Source organism: Centruroides sculpturatus, unplaced genomic scaffold (assembly GCF_000671375.1).
Source record: "Centruroides sculpturatus isolate CEXI.00-Female unplaced genomic scaffold, Cexi_2.0 scaffold434, whole genome shotgun sequence".
Lineage (NCBI taxonomy): Eukaryota > Metazoa > Arthropoda > Arachnida > Scorpiones > Buthidae > Centruroides > Centruroides sculpturatus.
The window spans coordinates 375,428-388,540 of record NW_019384694.1 but is presented as its reverse complement, the minus strand read 5'-3'; the positions used below and the strand labels follow the sequence as shown (position 1 = coordinate 388,540).

At 28.1% G+C, this 13,113-nt stretch overlaps 1 protein-coding gene across 3 annotated transcripts in view; it reads right to left on the bottom strand.

Moving 5' to 3' along the window:
* Window positions 1-1,492: 1,492 nt before the first annotated feature.
* The window catches only part of LOC111627406 (putative leucine-rich repeat-containing protein DDB_G0290503), a 98,651-nt gene continuing 87,030 nt past the window's right edge, over window positions 1,493-13,113 (bottom strand). For 2 of the 3 annotated variants that reach the window (XM_023370970.1, XM_023370971.1), the window contains 5 exons: window positions 12,118-12,222; window positions 10,111-10,275; window positions 7,965-8,015; window positions 7,798-7,848; window positions 1,493-2,015 (listed from right to left, as the gene is read on the bottom strand). In XM_023370970.1, the coding sequence (XP_023226738.1) occupies window positions 1,995-2,015; window positions 7,798-7,848; window positions 7,965-8,015; window positions 10,111-10,275; window positions 12,118-12,222 (393 nt within the window). In that variant the 3' untranslated portion in view covers window positions 1,493-1,994. The remainder of the gene's footprint in view (window positions 2,016-7,797; window positions 7,849-7,964; window positions 8,016-10,110; window positions 10,276-12,117; window positions 12,223-13,113) is intronic. The other variant, XM_023370972.1, reaches the window with a different exon arrangement.

Sequence of the window (13,113 nt, the reverse complement as noted above, 5' to 3'; positions counted from 1 at the left end):
TTGCAGAAACGTTAAATACTGTATAGTATATTTCGATATAGATGAACCCACCCACCAAGCGCCAGACTTGCGAACCGAAACTTTATTATTATAGACAAAAATGTAAGGAAAATAAACCAAAACAAAAGTCAGTATTTGAAGGCTTTCTTTTATAAAGCGTAAAATCTTAAAGATTTAGTAATAACCTGTTAATTGCTTTCTAAATAACGGGCTCGTTAGATAGTTACTTCCAAATGGATAACAGAACATTACGTGGTCACCATGGAAAGATGATTAAAAAATTTGTTATGGAAGTGACACGATGAGGCTATCTTTTTTTAAAGTTTAAATGTAATGAAGTTTAAAATACGCTATTTTCCAAATATTTAAAAATGCAACTTAAGGGAAATTCCCTCGTCAAACATGAACTAAATGAGGACACTGACATCATTGCAACGTATGATCACCGATCCGAAATCGATAAAACGTTTTATCCTGCAGTTAATATTTCCACAAAATGAGTAGCCTATACCTTCCATCAGAACATAAAACGAATAACCAAAATTTCATCTAAATTGGACAAAAATTTCAGGAGTTAAGGAATTCACACACAGACAACAGCTTTTGTATTAGTAATTATTGTAATAAAATATTTTAAAACTTTGTTTCATGAAATTGGCACAGGCCTATATTTACAAGCTCAAAAATTATTCTTAAGAAATGACTGTCAAGGGCTGCAGAAACAGCATTACAAGGTCAATCATCAAAATAATATTACGGTGTCTACTACTAAAAAAAGATAGCAAGAAAAGTCTTTTAAAAGACAATATACACTACATTACGAGTAAACACTAAAGATTTTATTATTTTAATATAAAGGCCTAACTCTAAGTGAATTACTATTTTTGTCCACTCCAGGTGAAATTTTGTTTTGTTGCTCTTTATGTTATAACAGATAACTTAATTTAGCAAATTATCAATACTTAATTTGTAGAAATATTAGCAACTCTTCTTGAACTTCTTGAAATCTCTACTCTTCTCAATTCTTCAATCTCTACTTTCTCATAAAAAGTATTCAGTCATGATTGACAGGGAATTTCTAGTTTAAAATAATTTGTAGATAAAGAATATCACTGTAGGTATACAGTTCTCCATTTGCTAGAGTCAAAAATACATCAAAATATGCTTTAAAACATTAAATTTCAGTTAATTTTCTGTAGGGACATAGAACATCGACTCTCCAGTAAGGCCACCTCCAGTTTGCTAGCCACCCCTATAGTTGAACTAACTACACTATCTAATTTATTTCTGCATAGAAATATGGTAAGGATGTTCAAAAATGCATTTGTTGTTTGTGTAATAATTTTAATTTATCTGAGGTAGAAAACTGATTTGTCTTAATTAATCCAAATATGTGTCTAAACAAAATTTTGACGTAGAAAGTTTGTTCGATTGAAATTTATTCCAAAAGTTATAAATAATTTAAATTATCTTTNAAGACTTTCAGAAACTGTAAGATTCAAATTTTATTTATAATTTATTACTACAGTTTTTAAAGCATTTGGACTTAAGTAAAAACACATGCAATTCAACATAATATAAAAATCTAGAGTTAAATTTGTACAAGACATTTCCAATAATTTGGCAAAAACATTTTTAATACTAATTACAAATATTTTTTTATAGACATCTCATATTAACATTAAATATACATTGACACTAATTTTAGTAAAAGCACCTTTTACAGAGCAGAACAGTTAACTGTTTTGCAAAAATTTACAAGTGCAAAATTATGGTAGAATAAATAAAGGTCAACTTTTATATTCGTGCGTAGTTAAAATTCTAATTACTCATTTACACTAATGGTATTTCTGTAAGTAAATTTTTTACTATAGAGAAACTTTATAATAAATAGTTACATCATTTTCTTTCTTCCCACAAAACTAACCAAACAAAAAAGCAGCACATGTTTAACATAAGCAGAGGAAACACATTGACGAGGAAACTTGCCATGACTATTTCCTGTTGGAAGAACCCTGTATAATAAAAAGAATATAAAATTTTAGTTCTTACAACCTTTCTTACAACCTTTCACAAATATTCTTACAACCTTTCACAAAAATACAGCTTATGACCTTTTAAATAGAATAAGATTCCCTGAACAAAAATGCAATTTTGAGTAATATTCAGATAACTAAAATCTGACTTTTGTATCATAAATGCATACTTCATTAGCTTATTTCTGTAACTAGCATATCTAATAACTGATGAAATGGAAGGTTCTTTTGTAGGAAATTATGCAGGCATGGTTAACAATCCACATTTCATACCAAAAAACATAGGAATCTGCATATTTGTCTGAATCATGTTTTATTTGCAATAGTATATTTGCCATATTTGTTTTCTCTTATATGCAATATATACATACAATGTGTTAGGATGCAAGTATAATTTATTTAAGAATATTTAGAGGCATAACATTCCAGAATAAAACCTCCTGCAATAAATTAAGCTAACTATTGTTTAAATTTTATTCTAGCTATATTCAAAATGGTAATTTATTGATAATACTGAAAATGTCAGCATTGCCTTTAGAAATTAGTTTTGGTCTTTGAAGAATTCATTCACATTTTTAAAACAATTCAATTACTGTAAGATCTCTTTTTATGCGGATTATTTTTATGCGATTTTGAAGTTGTGCAGTTTGTATGTCATCCAAAAATTTCTTGGACAAGCATAGATATAGGCTTGTTTAGGAAGCTCGCGTATAGACAGTCTCCAAAAATCGTGGAACGCTCAAAGCTCACTCCATTTGTTCCACTGACATATAACGTTTATGGATGTAAAGGACAGCTAGATCTACCTTAATCGCTTTAGTTCCTAGCAATTTTTGATATAAATGTAATTAAACATAAAAAATACTTAAAACTGAAAAAAAAGAAAGAAATGCGTTAATTTTGAAGAAAAAGCTTCAAAGTTTAACTTCCTTTGTCTCGCCCTTCTGTGAAATTTAACACCGATGAGTCATTGTTTACACATCTGGATGACCTTGAACACAGCTGGAGTTGGATTTCCCGGGGCATTCTCATAGACGTCGCGGGAGGACAAGGGTTTAAAGTAGGGTGAACACTAGCTGGCCGTATATTTTTAAATATTTTTAAAAAATTTGGAGACTTAAAAAACATTCCAAAAATTCAAAAAAAAATTTCAAAAATGGCCTTAAGGACCGTGTTTTATGTAACGCTATGTAACCTGCCCGAGTTAACTCGGGCGAGGAACTAAAGGGGTTTTTAATTAACTCTTCACATCCAGATGTCAGTGATTTGTTTTTAGAGTGAGCTTTTGCAATTCGGGGATTCCCCTTGTATTACTTTTCAATAAAATGAACTGAATTAAGTTTGAATACAAGTTTATTTTAAGCTTTTATATGAATTTCTTTCAGACATTCGAAGTAATTTATTAAGCAGCCTATTTCTCTTAATTTCTGCAAATTCTTTTTATGCGGTTTTAAGTTAATTTTAACTTGTTGTTTTGGTTTTATGCGATTTTAGAAAATTACGGAACGTATCCCTACTTTTTCAAGGCAAGTAAAGTTTTTTTTTATGCGAATTTTTTATATGCCCTTTTCTGTAGAACATATCCACCGCATAAAACGAGACCTTACAGTATATGCATTTAAAATTTTTCAGTGAAAGTGCTATAAACAATTCAGTAATTCCTGCTTTATGATGAATCATTAAGTTTCCTTCCATGAATTATTGCTATTATAATTTTTATTGTATTTTGGAATCAAACTTCTTTTTAATAAAACATGAAATTTCATAGAGTGCATCATTTGGAAATTTTTATGTAGTAAGAGTGAGATCATAATACACACACAAAATTCAAATTAACATTAACAGAAAAGAATATTAAAAAAAATTAAAAGTGAAGTGTCTTTTGAAAGAATGCTTGATTGACATTTTATTAAATAATTATTTGTTTATTCAGTGCAAAAAATACAAAATTTGTTGTAATATATCTCCAGTAGCATCTAGCTATTTGGAGATTGTTGCAATTATTCAAGTAATTTTTGACCATAAATAAATTAGCATTACGCATGGAATGTTAAATTCTTAATGTATATTAATGCATTAAGAATTCAACATTCCATGAGAATACATTAATAAACACAGAACTGTAAGAAGTTAATAGCAACTTTTTCAAGTTCTATGCAAGCTTGTATCTAAAAAGTAAAATTTGGACAAACTGATATTACCTTTAAAAAAATAATAAAATAAATAAAATAATAATAAAAATAAAATGCTGTCAAACTTAGTTTCATTAAAAGAATTCCAATTGAAAGAAGGAAAAAATACAATAGCCTCCTTATATCATCCTGCTTGTTGAGAGACAAAGAAAAAGTGCAATGTAACAAAGTACTAAAAATTCTAGGCTTTTACTACATAGATCATATATGCTATGGAATATATATTCATTAGCAAGTGTTTGATATAAAGTAAGCTGTTTTTTAATACCAAATTTTATTTGTGGTTATATCGTATTAATTGACGTTTACATAAATATTGATACCACAAACATCCATTTAGCATTATTGTTTATTTAACAACAACATTTAAAGCAAATACTGTCAATATAAAAACAAATATATCAGTTGCAATTTTATTATAGAGTATACTATATTTCATAATGAATCTCATTAAAAATTTGTGTAATTTATTTTTCAATAAAAATTATACAGTAATTTAAAAAATAAATTAGTTTCACATTCCACTGCTGCTTCAATTGAAGCATCAGTGGAATGTGGTGACATTTGATGATAGGAAAGCTGTGTGGGCCCTGAATAGAATCATTGGAAGCAGTGTTATATGATGTTTTGGTGTGTAGCATCTATGTGAGGTTGGTGCTCTGTAAAATGCATGCGTGAATGTGTATAATCCGGCTACTTTACACCATTCAAATATTTTTACTGTGGAAGCTGTCCCGTATTAGAAAATACAGCACTTCCATTGGGAATACAAATATACAAATTTATATTCAAATATACAATAGCAATCTTATTGTTTTTCACATGTAGTATAGAAATTTGTTATGTATTCCAAGACCTTGTCTTCTTTTATTTGTTTTTTTTCACAACTAGGTGTATTAATAGACACAAGGCATTTTTACATCATCTTTATTCTGAATTTTCTAAAGGCCAATATGAATTTCACGCAAAAGCCCTTCATCCATCGGCACGACATCTGGGATTTTCTTTGTGTTGTGTTGATATTTATACATTTTGTTTAAGATTATGTATTTACAGTTAAAATATATTTAATTGCAGTTTAAATCGTAAATATATTTTAAACTGCAATGATATTTTAACTGTAAATATGTATTAATTCTTTTGAAGACAAAGTCCTTTCCAAAAAAATATAGTAACCACTATTTATTAACTTTGTGTTCCATATGTATTTATTAACTTTGTGTAAATATGTAATTTTAAATGAAATGTATAAGTATCAACACAACACAAAGAAAATCCTGGATGTCATGCCGACAGATGAGGGGCCTTTGCCTGAAACACGTATTGGCCTATAGAAAATTCAGAATAAAGATGGTGTATTAATAGACAAAGCATTTTTACATCTAGTCATAAAGAAAAAAAACACAGAAATTTGTAATAAGATACATAATGTGGTTATAATAAAATACCAATTTTAATTAATTCAAAGTATGTTAAAATATGAAAATAATTGCACAATACATATTTATATTTTAGAAAATACAAGGGAAGCGGCGCTTCCACAGTTTCCATGTATGACATGCCACTGAAAAGCAGAGATAAAAATTTTAGAACTTTCCATTCAAAAATAAATCTTTTCCTTATGCATTATGCAGTGAATTTGAAATTTCACAGAAATTTGTTTATTTATTGGTTTTAAGTACTGTCTCCTCACAACTTTTAATATCAAAAGGAAACAAATGATAATTGATCTGTCCACCTGTTTTGCTTATTTAGATCTTGACAAATTTATTCTTTTCACCCACAGTGGTAGTTTCAAGGACAATGGTAGGAATAAAATACATATTTTGTTGCAAAGAGAAATTCAATGGCAACAAGTAATTTAAAGTTTATTGACTTGAGTGCTTGTAAAATTTTGAAGGGAGTTTTGTATATTATGATATATCCAAATCCGCAATATAACGAGGGGCTACTGTATTTTTAATGAAAGTTTATATTTCAAAGTAGGAATTTCACACAATACAATAAAATCATAACAGCAATAAGTCATGGAGGAAACAATGATTCATCACAGAATAGGAATGACTGAAAATTGTTTAAACCATCTTGAAAGATTGATTACATATAATTGTATTATTTGAAAAGAAAAAAAATCATCCAAGAATGTCCAAAGACAAATGCTGAAATTTCCAGAATTATCAATAAAGCTAATGTTATAAAATTTACTAATTACTAACCTTTTTGCTTCTAATTAAGGTAAAAATTTGAATTATAAATATATCTTTGGAGGGTGGCTGGATGGCCAACTTCCAAAGATATGTGACTTTTTCAAAATTTGGATTTGGACTTCAAAATACATAGTTTTTTATCATCATATACATTGTTCTAACATTGAAGTCTAGAACAAATACAGTAATCTATACACTTGATACAGCTTTAATATTTGTTTAATTTTAGAACAACTGCCTTTTTCTTCTATAAGTCTTATTCAAGGCATGAAACAAGGTTCTTGAGTAGAGTTAAATTTCATGTTAAGCATAGATGCATTTCTTTTACATACAGAATGTTTCACAAGAAACACAGATTTGTTTAAAAAATTACATAGTGATTATTACATAATTTATTAGTTGGTTTTAAAATATTTCTTGTACAAAAACTAACTAATCAGAGCAGAGATAAGCAAATCAAACCAAGATAGGTCTGCTTTGCTATCTCATGAAATTTTAAACATTTCAAATAAATTAATCTTATGACATTCACTCAAAAGAAATTATGCTCTTCCTTTAAAATAAATGCATTGATTTTTTGGCAGTTTTGACTGCAAAAGTAATTTCCAAGATATTCTAGAAAATTTAAGTTTCAAAAGCAGAATCAAATTTTAAATCCTGAAGTTCATTAGCAAAGTTGTTTTACCAATTTCTATAATATACAATTTTGTGCAACATTTGGACTTTCCACATACTCAACTTTCTAGGGGTTGGTAATAATTGTCAATTCTTTGCACAAATTTGAGAAAATGAATTTGCATTTAAGAAAAATTCATATAAAACAGGATCAGTATTATAAGAAAAATAGTTTTGTAATATTAAAGCTGCTTTAAAAAAATCTTACTTTTTATATAAATTATGTAATTCTAACAAGTATCTGAGAATAAAAATAATTCAATAAACACTTTGATTGCAAAGCAATTAAGATAGATGACAAATTTACATTTCTGTAATTTGATTTCCTTGAAAAATCACTAAACAAAATGTTAAGAATTCAAATTACTGCACAGTTAATTTATCATTTTATGCAAACTACTCTATTAAAAAATGTGATAGATAAAAATATAAAAATTCAGAAGATATTCTTTTAATGATATGAAACTGCCTATCAACAAAATAAATATGAGAAAAACCACCAAGTGTCTTAATTTATAGCATTTTATTGTGTCAGAAGCAGATTCAGAAGATATATTTTTTAGATTTATGAAAAAATATAGTATTAGATACAATGCAAAATGTGAAGACTGACATTAATAAAATCAAAATTTTAACAACAGTTAAGAAATGTTGTTTACATGGCATGCAGATATGTTAGATCCTTACCCTTTTCCTGGACTTTTTAGGTTTATCACTCTTTACTTGTACTGATCGTGACTGCAAGTTTTAAATATTATATATGCTAGTAGTTAGTAAATGACTTAAAAAAGATTTTTAGAGTGGTTAAGAATTTAAAATAATATTTTAACAAAAAAAAAAAAAAAAAAACTTACATTTGCAGTTATTGGCATTTCAGCCTGAATAGTGGGACCATTTGAAGAATTCTGAAATTAAAAAAATTGTTTTGAAGCAAACAATTTGTGAATTAAAATCATTCAACAAAATAAATTTTCCTATTTATTATGAATATTGACAACTGATGATAACTTATCTGGACTACACGTTAATGTAAAGTTCATATCTTCTGAATCTCTGAAGTAAGTGTTTTATTTAAATTTACAATCAATTTCTTGCATATGTCTATGGTGACAAACCTGCACTGTTAGATACTCCATACCTCTGAATTTATTGTTAAAAAAGTGACAGCTAGTATGCAATTTAAAAACAGAAATGAATATTTGATGATACTTTATCTTGCTTCATTTCTACTAACAATTAATTTTAGATTTAACTAAAATAAACAAATGAACAAATGAAATATTTCAGACCTGACAACTTTGCATGTAAAAAAGTTATTATGTAAATCATCACATACAGTAATATCTGTAAGGCTCCTTAAATCTACTATACAAATCATTGCAAGTAACTGTAGAGAAAACTTTCTAGAATGTTGGGAGTACAAAATAGCTGTAGAGAACTCATTGGAACACTAGATGACTGATTATACATATCTAAATAAGGAAATGCATTTTTCCACTGTCATTTTATACATATCTGGTGTTCCTGTATGATAAGTTCTTTACAGAAATTTTGTACTCATTTCCAACAATCTAAAGAAAAAAGAACAAGCAGCAGCAATCAAGTACCAAGGGATACCATTCAGATCGCTACAATTTACACATTTTTACAGATATGATTTACGATTCCTGCCGTGATTCTTACTTTTTATTAATTCATTCAAAAGAATTTTTCCAAAAAACGACATCCCTTCCTCTCTCTCTCTACTAAAGGCTACATCATCAATTTCAATTACAGTAGAGCGTCATTTATCCAAATTAATTGGGGACTGGGGTTGTTCGGATAACTGATTATGTACAAAAAATATATTAACCAACCTATCCCATGTTTAAATTTTTCTCCATTGTGTGTTGCTTTGCATTGAATTTTCGTCGATGTTAAGCCTAACGTAAATTTTTAAAAATATATCGTGGCCATTGTATCATTAAAAATTATTTCTTTATTTCGTACAAACAAAATAAATATATTGAAAAATATAAAAACAAAAAATTATATTTTGGAAGTTAATCCAGTATCGAAAACGTTCGATTCAGCACGACACAGTCTGACTGGAATGCTTTCGGTTGATCAGCTTTCTGATAAACGATGCTCTACTGTACTGTCTTTTCACAATATGTTCTTAAAAACTTTACAATTTACTTTTAATGCCATTGTGGGTGATATTTTTATTAAATCATAATCAGACAAAAAAAATTTAATTTGTTAAAATTAAAAAAATAAATTCAAAGTTATCAGAATGATTTTTCAGCACTCACTTTCTACATTAAATGATTCATTTTGGAAGTATGCATATTATTAAACGGTGAAACAGTGTTGAAATCAAACAAAAATTAGAGTATTTTTAAATTAAATATCAATCCCATTACAACAGTAATATAGGGTAAGCAAATTGTTAACTACTAACACTGAACAAAAAATAAATGAGTGGATAAAACCACTGAGCACTGACGGTGGGGGTTTGTGTCTGACCAAAAGGATGGCTACATGAACTTATGTTTTCTTCATGTGTAAATTTAAATAGGAGCCAGTTTCCCTAGAAAGTCTTCCTGGGAGGCACTCTCTTGGCAGATCACCCAGTGTTGCTTTGCCTCATTCCATCAAAAACAAAAAGTGAACTCAGAAATTGAGGAGAACTGCAAAAACTATTTGTGAGTAATCCAGTTACCAAAAATTCGGTCAGAATAATTTCCTGTTCCCATCACAATTTCCCAAATAATTTTTTACATTCACTATTTTGTTATACATACACACACAAATAATTTGCACAGGGATAACTAGCTTTGATAAATGGAAAACCAAATTTCATAATTTATTTAGTAAGAGAAAACTAAGTATAATCTTTAAATAGTTTTTAATATACAATCAGTTTCAATAGACATGAAAAAAATATAGGAAGTCTAGTTAACTAATGTCAATTCAGATAAAAACAAATTATTATTTCAATTTAAAATAGACACTTACTTTATTCATACATAATTGGGCTTGAAGTTCTTTGACAAGATCTTGTTCAACCTTTATAGCATCTTGACTTGTTTTAACTAATAAATTAAGATTTGTTATTTGATCTGACAATTCATTGTTAATTTTCTTTTCCTTTTCCAACTGAAATTTCATTTGTTGCAGTTCCTATTAAATAAATTGAGCTTTTAATATACACAGACAAACTTAATTTTTCTTTTATCATCATAAAGATCCCCTTATATATAATTTTTATGAACTCAGTTTAGGTCTTTAGCAATTTGGGAAGTGCTTTACAAAACTGAAGAGATAAATAAGACCAATAAAATTGTTGTTTCATGTTTTGACAGCTTTTACAAAAATTTTTAGTCTTGATAACATTTTAACTAATATTCATGACAATTTTTTGATTATTAGGTTTTCATAGCTAATAAAAAAATGATTACATACTAAAACAAAAAAATATTTTAGAAAATAAAATTCTATCCAATACTTGGTCTCAATAGAATAATTTTCCTGCCACTACATTTAGACAGATTTTGGTATGATCACCATTTGTGGTAGATTTAGAGATTGTAATCTTAAATATGAAAGAGATATATTTTCAAAATAAATCCTGATACATCAGAAAGAAAGATAATTTTTTTAAACCAACAATTGACTTATTCAAGGAATATTAAAATCACACAAAACTTTGCACAAAATCTAATATAATTGTACAGAAAGTTTGTTTTTAAGTTTTTGTAAATGCTGAAAGATTTAATAATTGCAATTATTAAATCTTTCAGCATTTCATTGTCAGTAGTAGTAATACAGTGGTACCTCAGGATATGAACGCCCCAGCATACGAAATTTTCAGGATACGACATGAAATTTGAACATATTTTTGCTCCACAATACGAACAAAAACTCACCATACGATGTTACATTAGTTCACAGCGCCATTTTTTATTCACTTCTGTTCGTTGGTCTTAGTCCGCGTGTTTGCTTCGTCGTGGAAGGATCTCGCTCAATAAAGGAAATCTTGAGGTATTATCAGAAAGTGACTGATTTTATTGAAAAGAAACACCGCGAAAAGTTTCACAATGGCCGTATTGCTGCTCGGAGTAATGACATTTGCCTAAGTCATTTTAGAAACATTACATTTTAAAAAGTAAGCAAAGCCAAACCTCTTTGGATAGATATTTTACCAAGCGACCTCTATCCAGTGAAAGTGCTGGTAGAAGTGAAGGAAAGAAAGCAACAAACAGTGGATAAAAATTTTAAAAAATAAAAAATAAAACAACACTAATTTTTTAAAATCTTTTCTACGTTATTTTAAGTTATTGTTACATTATGTTATGTAAGTTAAGTTTTAGTATCATTTCCCTTATCCCTCTCTTCCGCCACCAATTTACACCTCCACCGTCGTCTATCCTCAAAGGTAAAGTGCAAATAAAACTACATTTTTTTAAAATCAATTATTATTCTATTACGATTATTTATACATTTACAACTACAAAACGCATTTTTTCAGTGTTTTCCTTACTATAGTTTTTTTTAATGTATTACTTAGCTTTAATTTGAGTGTTTTTTTTCGTGTTGGAACGAATTATTTGGTTTTACATGTGATCGTATGGGGAAAAATGATTCACCTTACGACATTTTCATGATACGATCTCAGTGTCAAAACGGATTAATTTCGTATCCTGAGGTACCACTGTATTCTCAAATAACTGAAACAACTAATAATTCAAAATATATTCCTGAAGTATTGATTATTAGGCTGAAGAAATTACAGCTCTCTGTACAATAATCAAATTCAATCAAACTTCATGAAAGGAAAAAAAAAATACTGAAGTTCTTTCATTTTAAAAAGTAGATGATGCTATGATTTGTTGTTTGTATTCAGTTTAAAATTTATTACTGTTTTTATTTTGTAATAAAATTTATGCACTGCAAAAGTTGAGTGGCATAAACTCTCTCATTTTTTAATAAAAAAAAATTAAATTAAATAATTTATAAACTTACATTATTTATTTGACTTATTTCTTTATCCTTTTCTGATTTTACTGCTTTCATTTCTTCTAATTCATTCTTTATCTCAAGCTGTAAATCAAGTAACATTTTTTTCTCCTAAAATATAAAATTTATAAATACTACATGTAAAAAAAATGCAAGATATAAAATTACACATGTACAGTACATACATTCTATTTTAAGCAACTACATAAGTTTACTAAAAAATTCTTAAAATAAAATATTGTCATTGAACATTTCTAAAGCAAGTTATTGAATACAGTAGAATATTGATTATCCAATGTAATGTGGACAAAAACTGATAACCAAAAACTGAGAACAGAGGGCCATAGCCATTTCAGATTAAAAATTTACAAAATGTAAAAAGAAAAAACCACCTTCAAGCCTCTCTTTCATACTTACGAATTTGATCGTATATAGGAAGAATTTTTACATAATTTATTATACAACTAATGCATATACCGTATTAGCCCGAATATAACGCGATATCTTTTGACCATTTATTTTCCGTTAAAAAATCGACTCGCGCTAAATTCGGGGTTTAAGTAATGGAATGTAATATAAACAAGGACATTTTCCTACAGAGATTGCCTGTGTTATTAGCTATACAGTAGAGCGTCGTTTATCCGAAAGCATTCCAGTCGGCAAATTTAAATTTTTGCTAGTGCTGTGGCGCTGCAATCTTCGGCTATTTCTTGGGTTACTCAAATATTTTACGTTTTTGATACTAAATTAGCATCTGAAGTATAATTTTTTATTGTTTTTATATTTTTCAATATATTTATTATGTTTGTATAAAATAAAAAAATAATTTTTAACGATACAATAGTCTTCGTTAGGCTTAACATCGACGAAAATTCAACGCGAAGCGACACGCAACGGAGAAAAAATTCAACATGGGATAAATTAATATATTTTTTCGTACATGATTCGTTATCCGAACCACCCCAGTCCCCAATTGATTCGGATAAACGACGCTCTACTGTA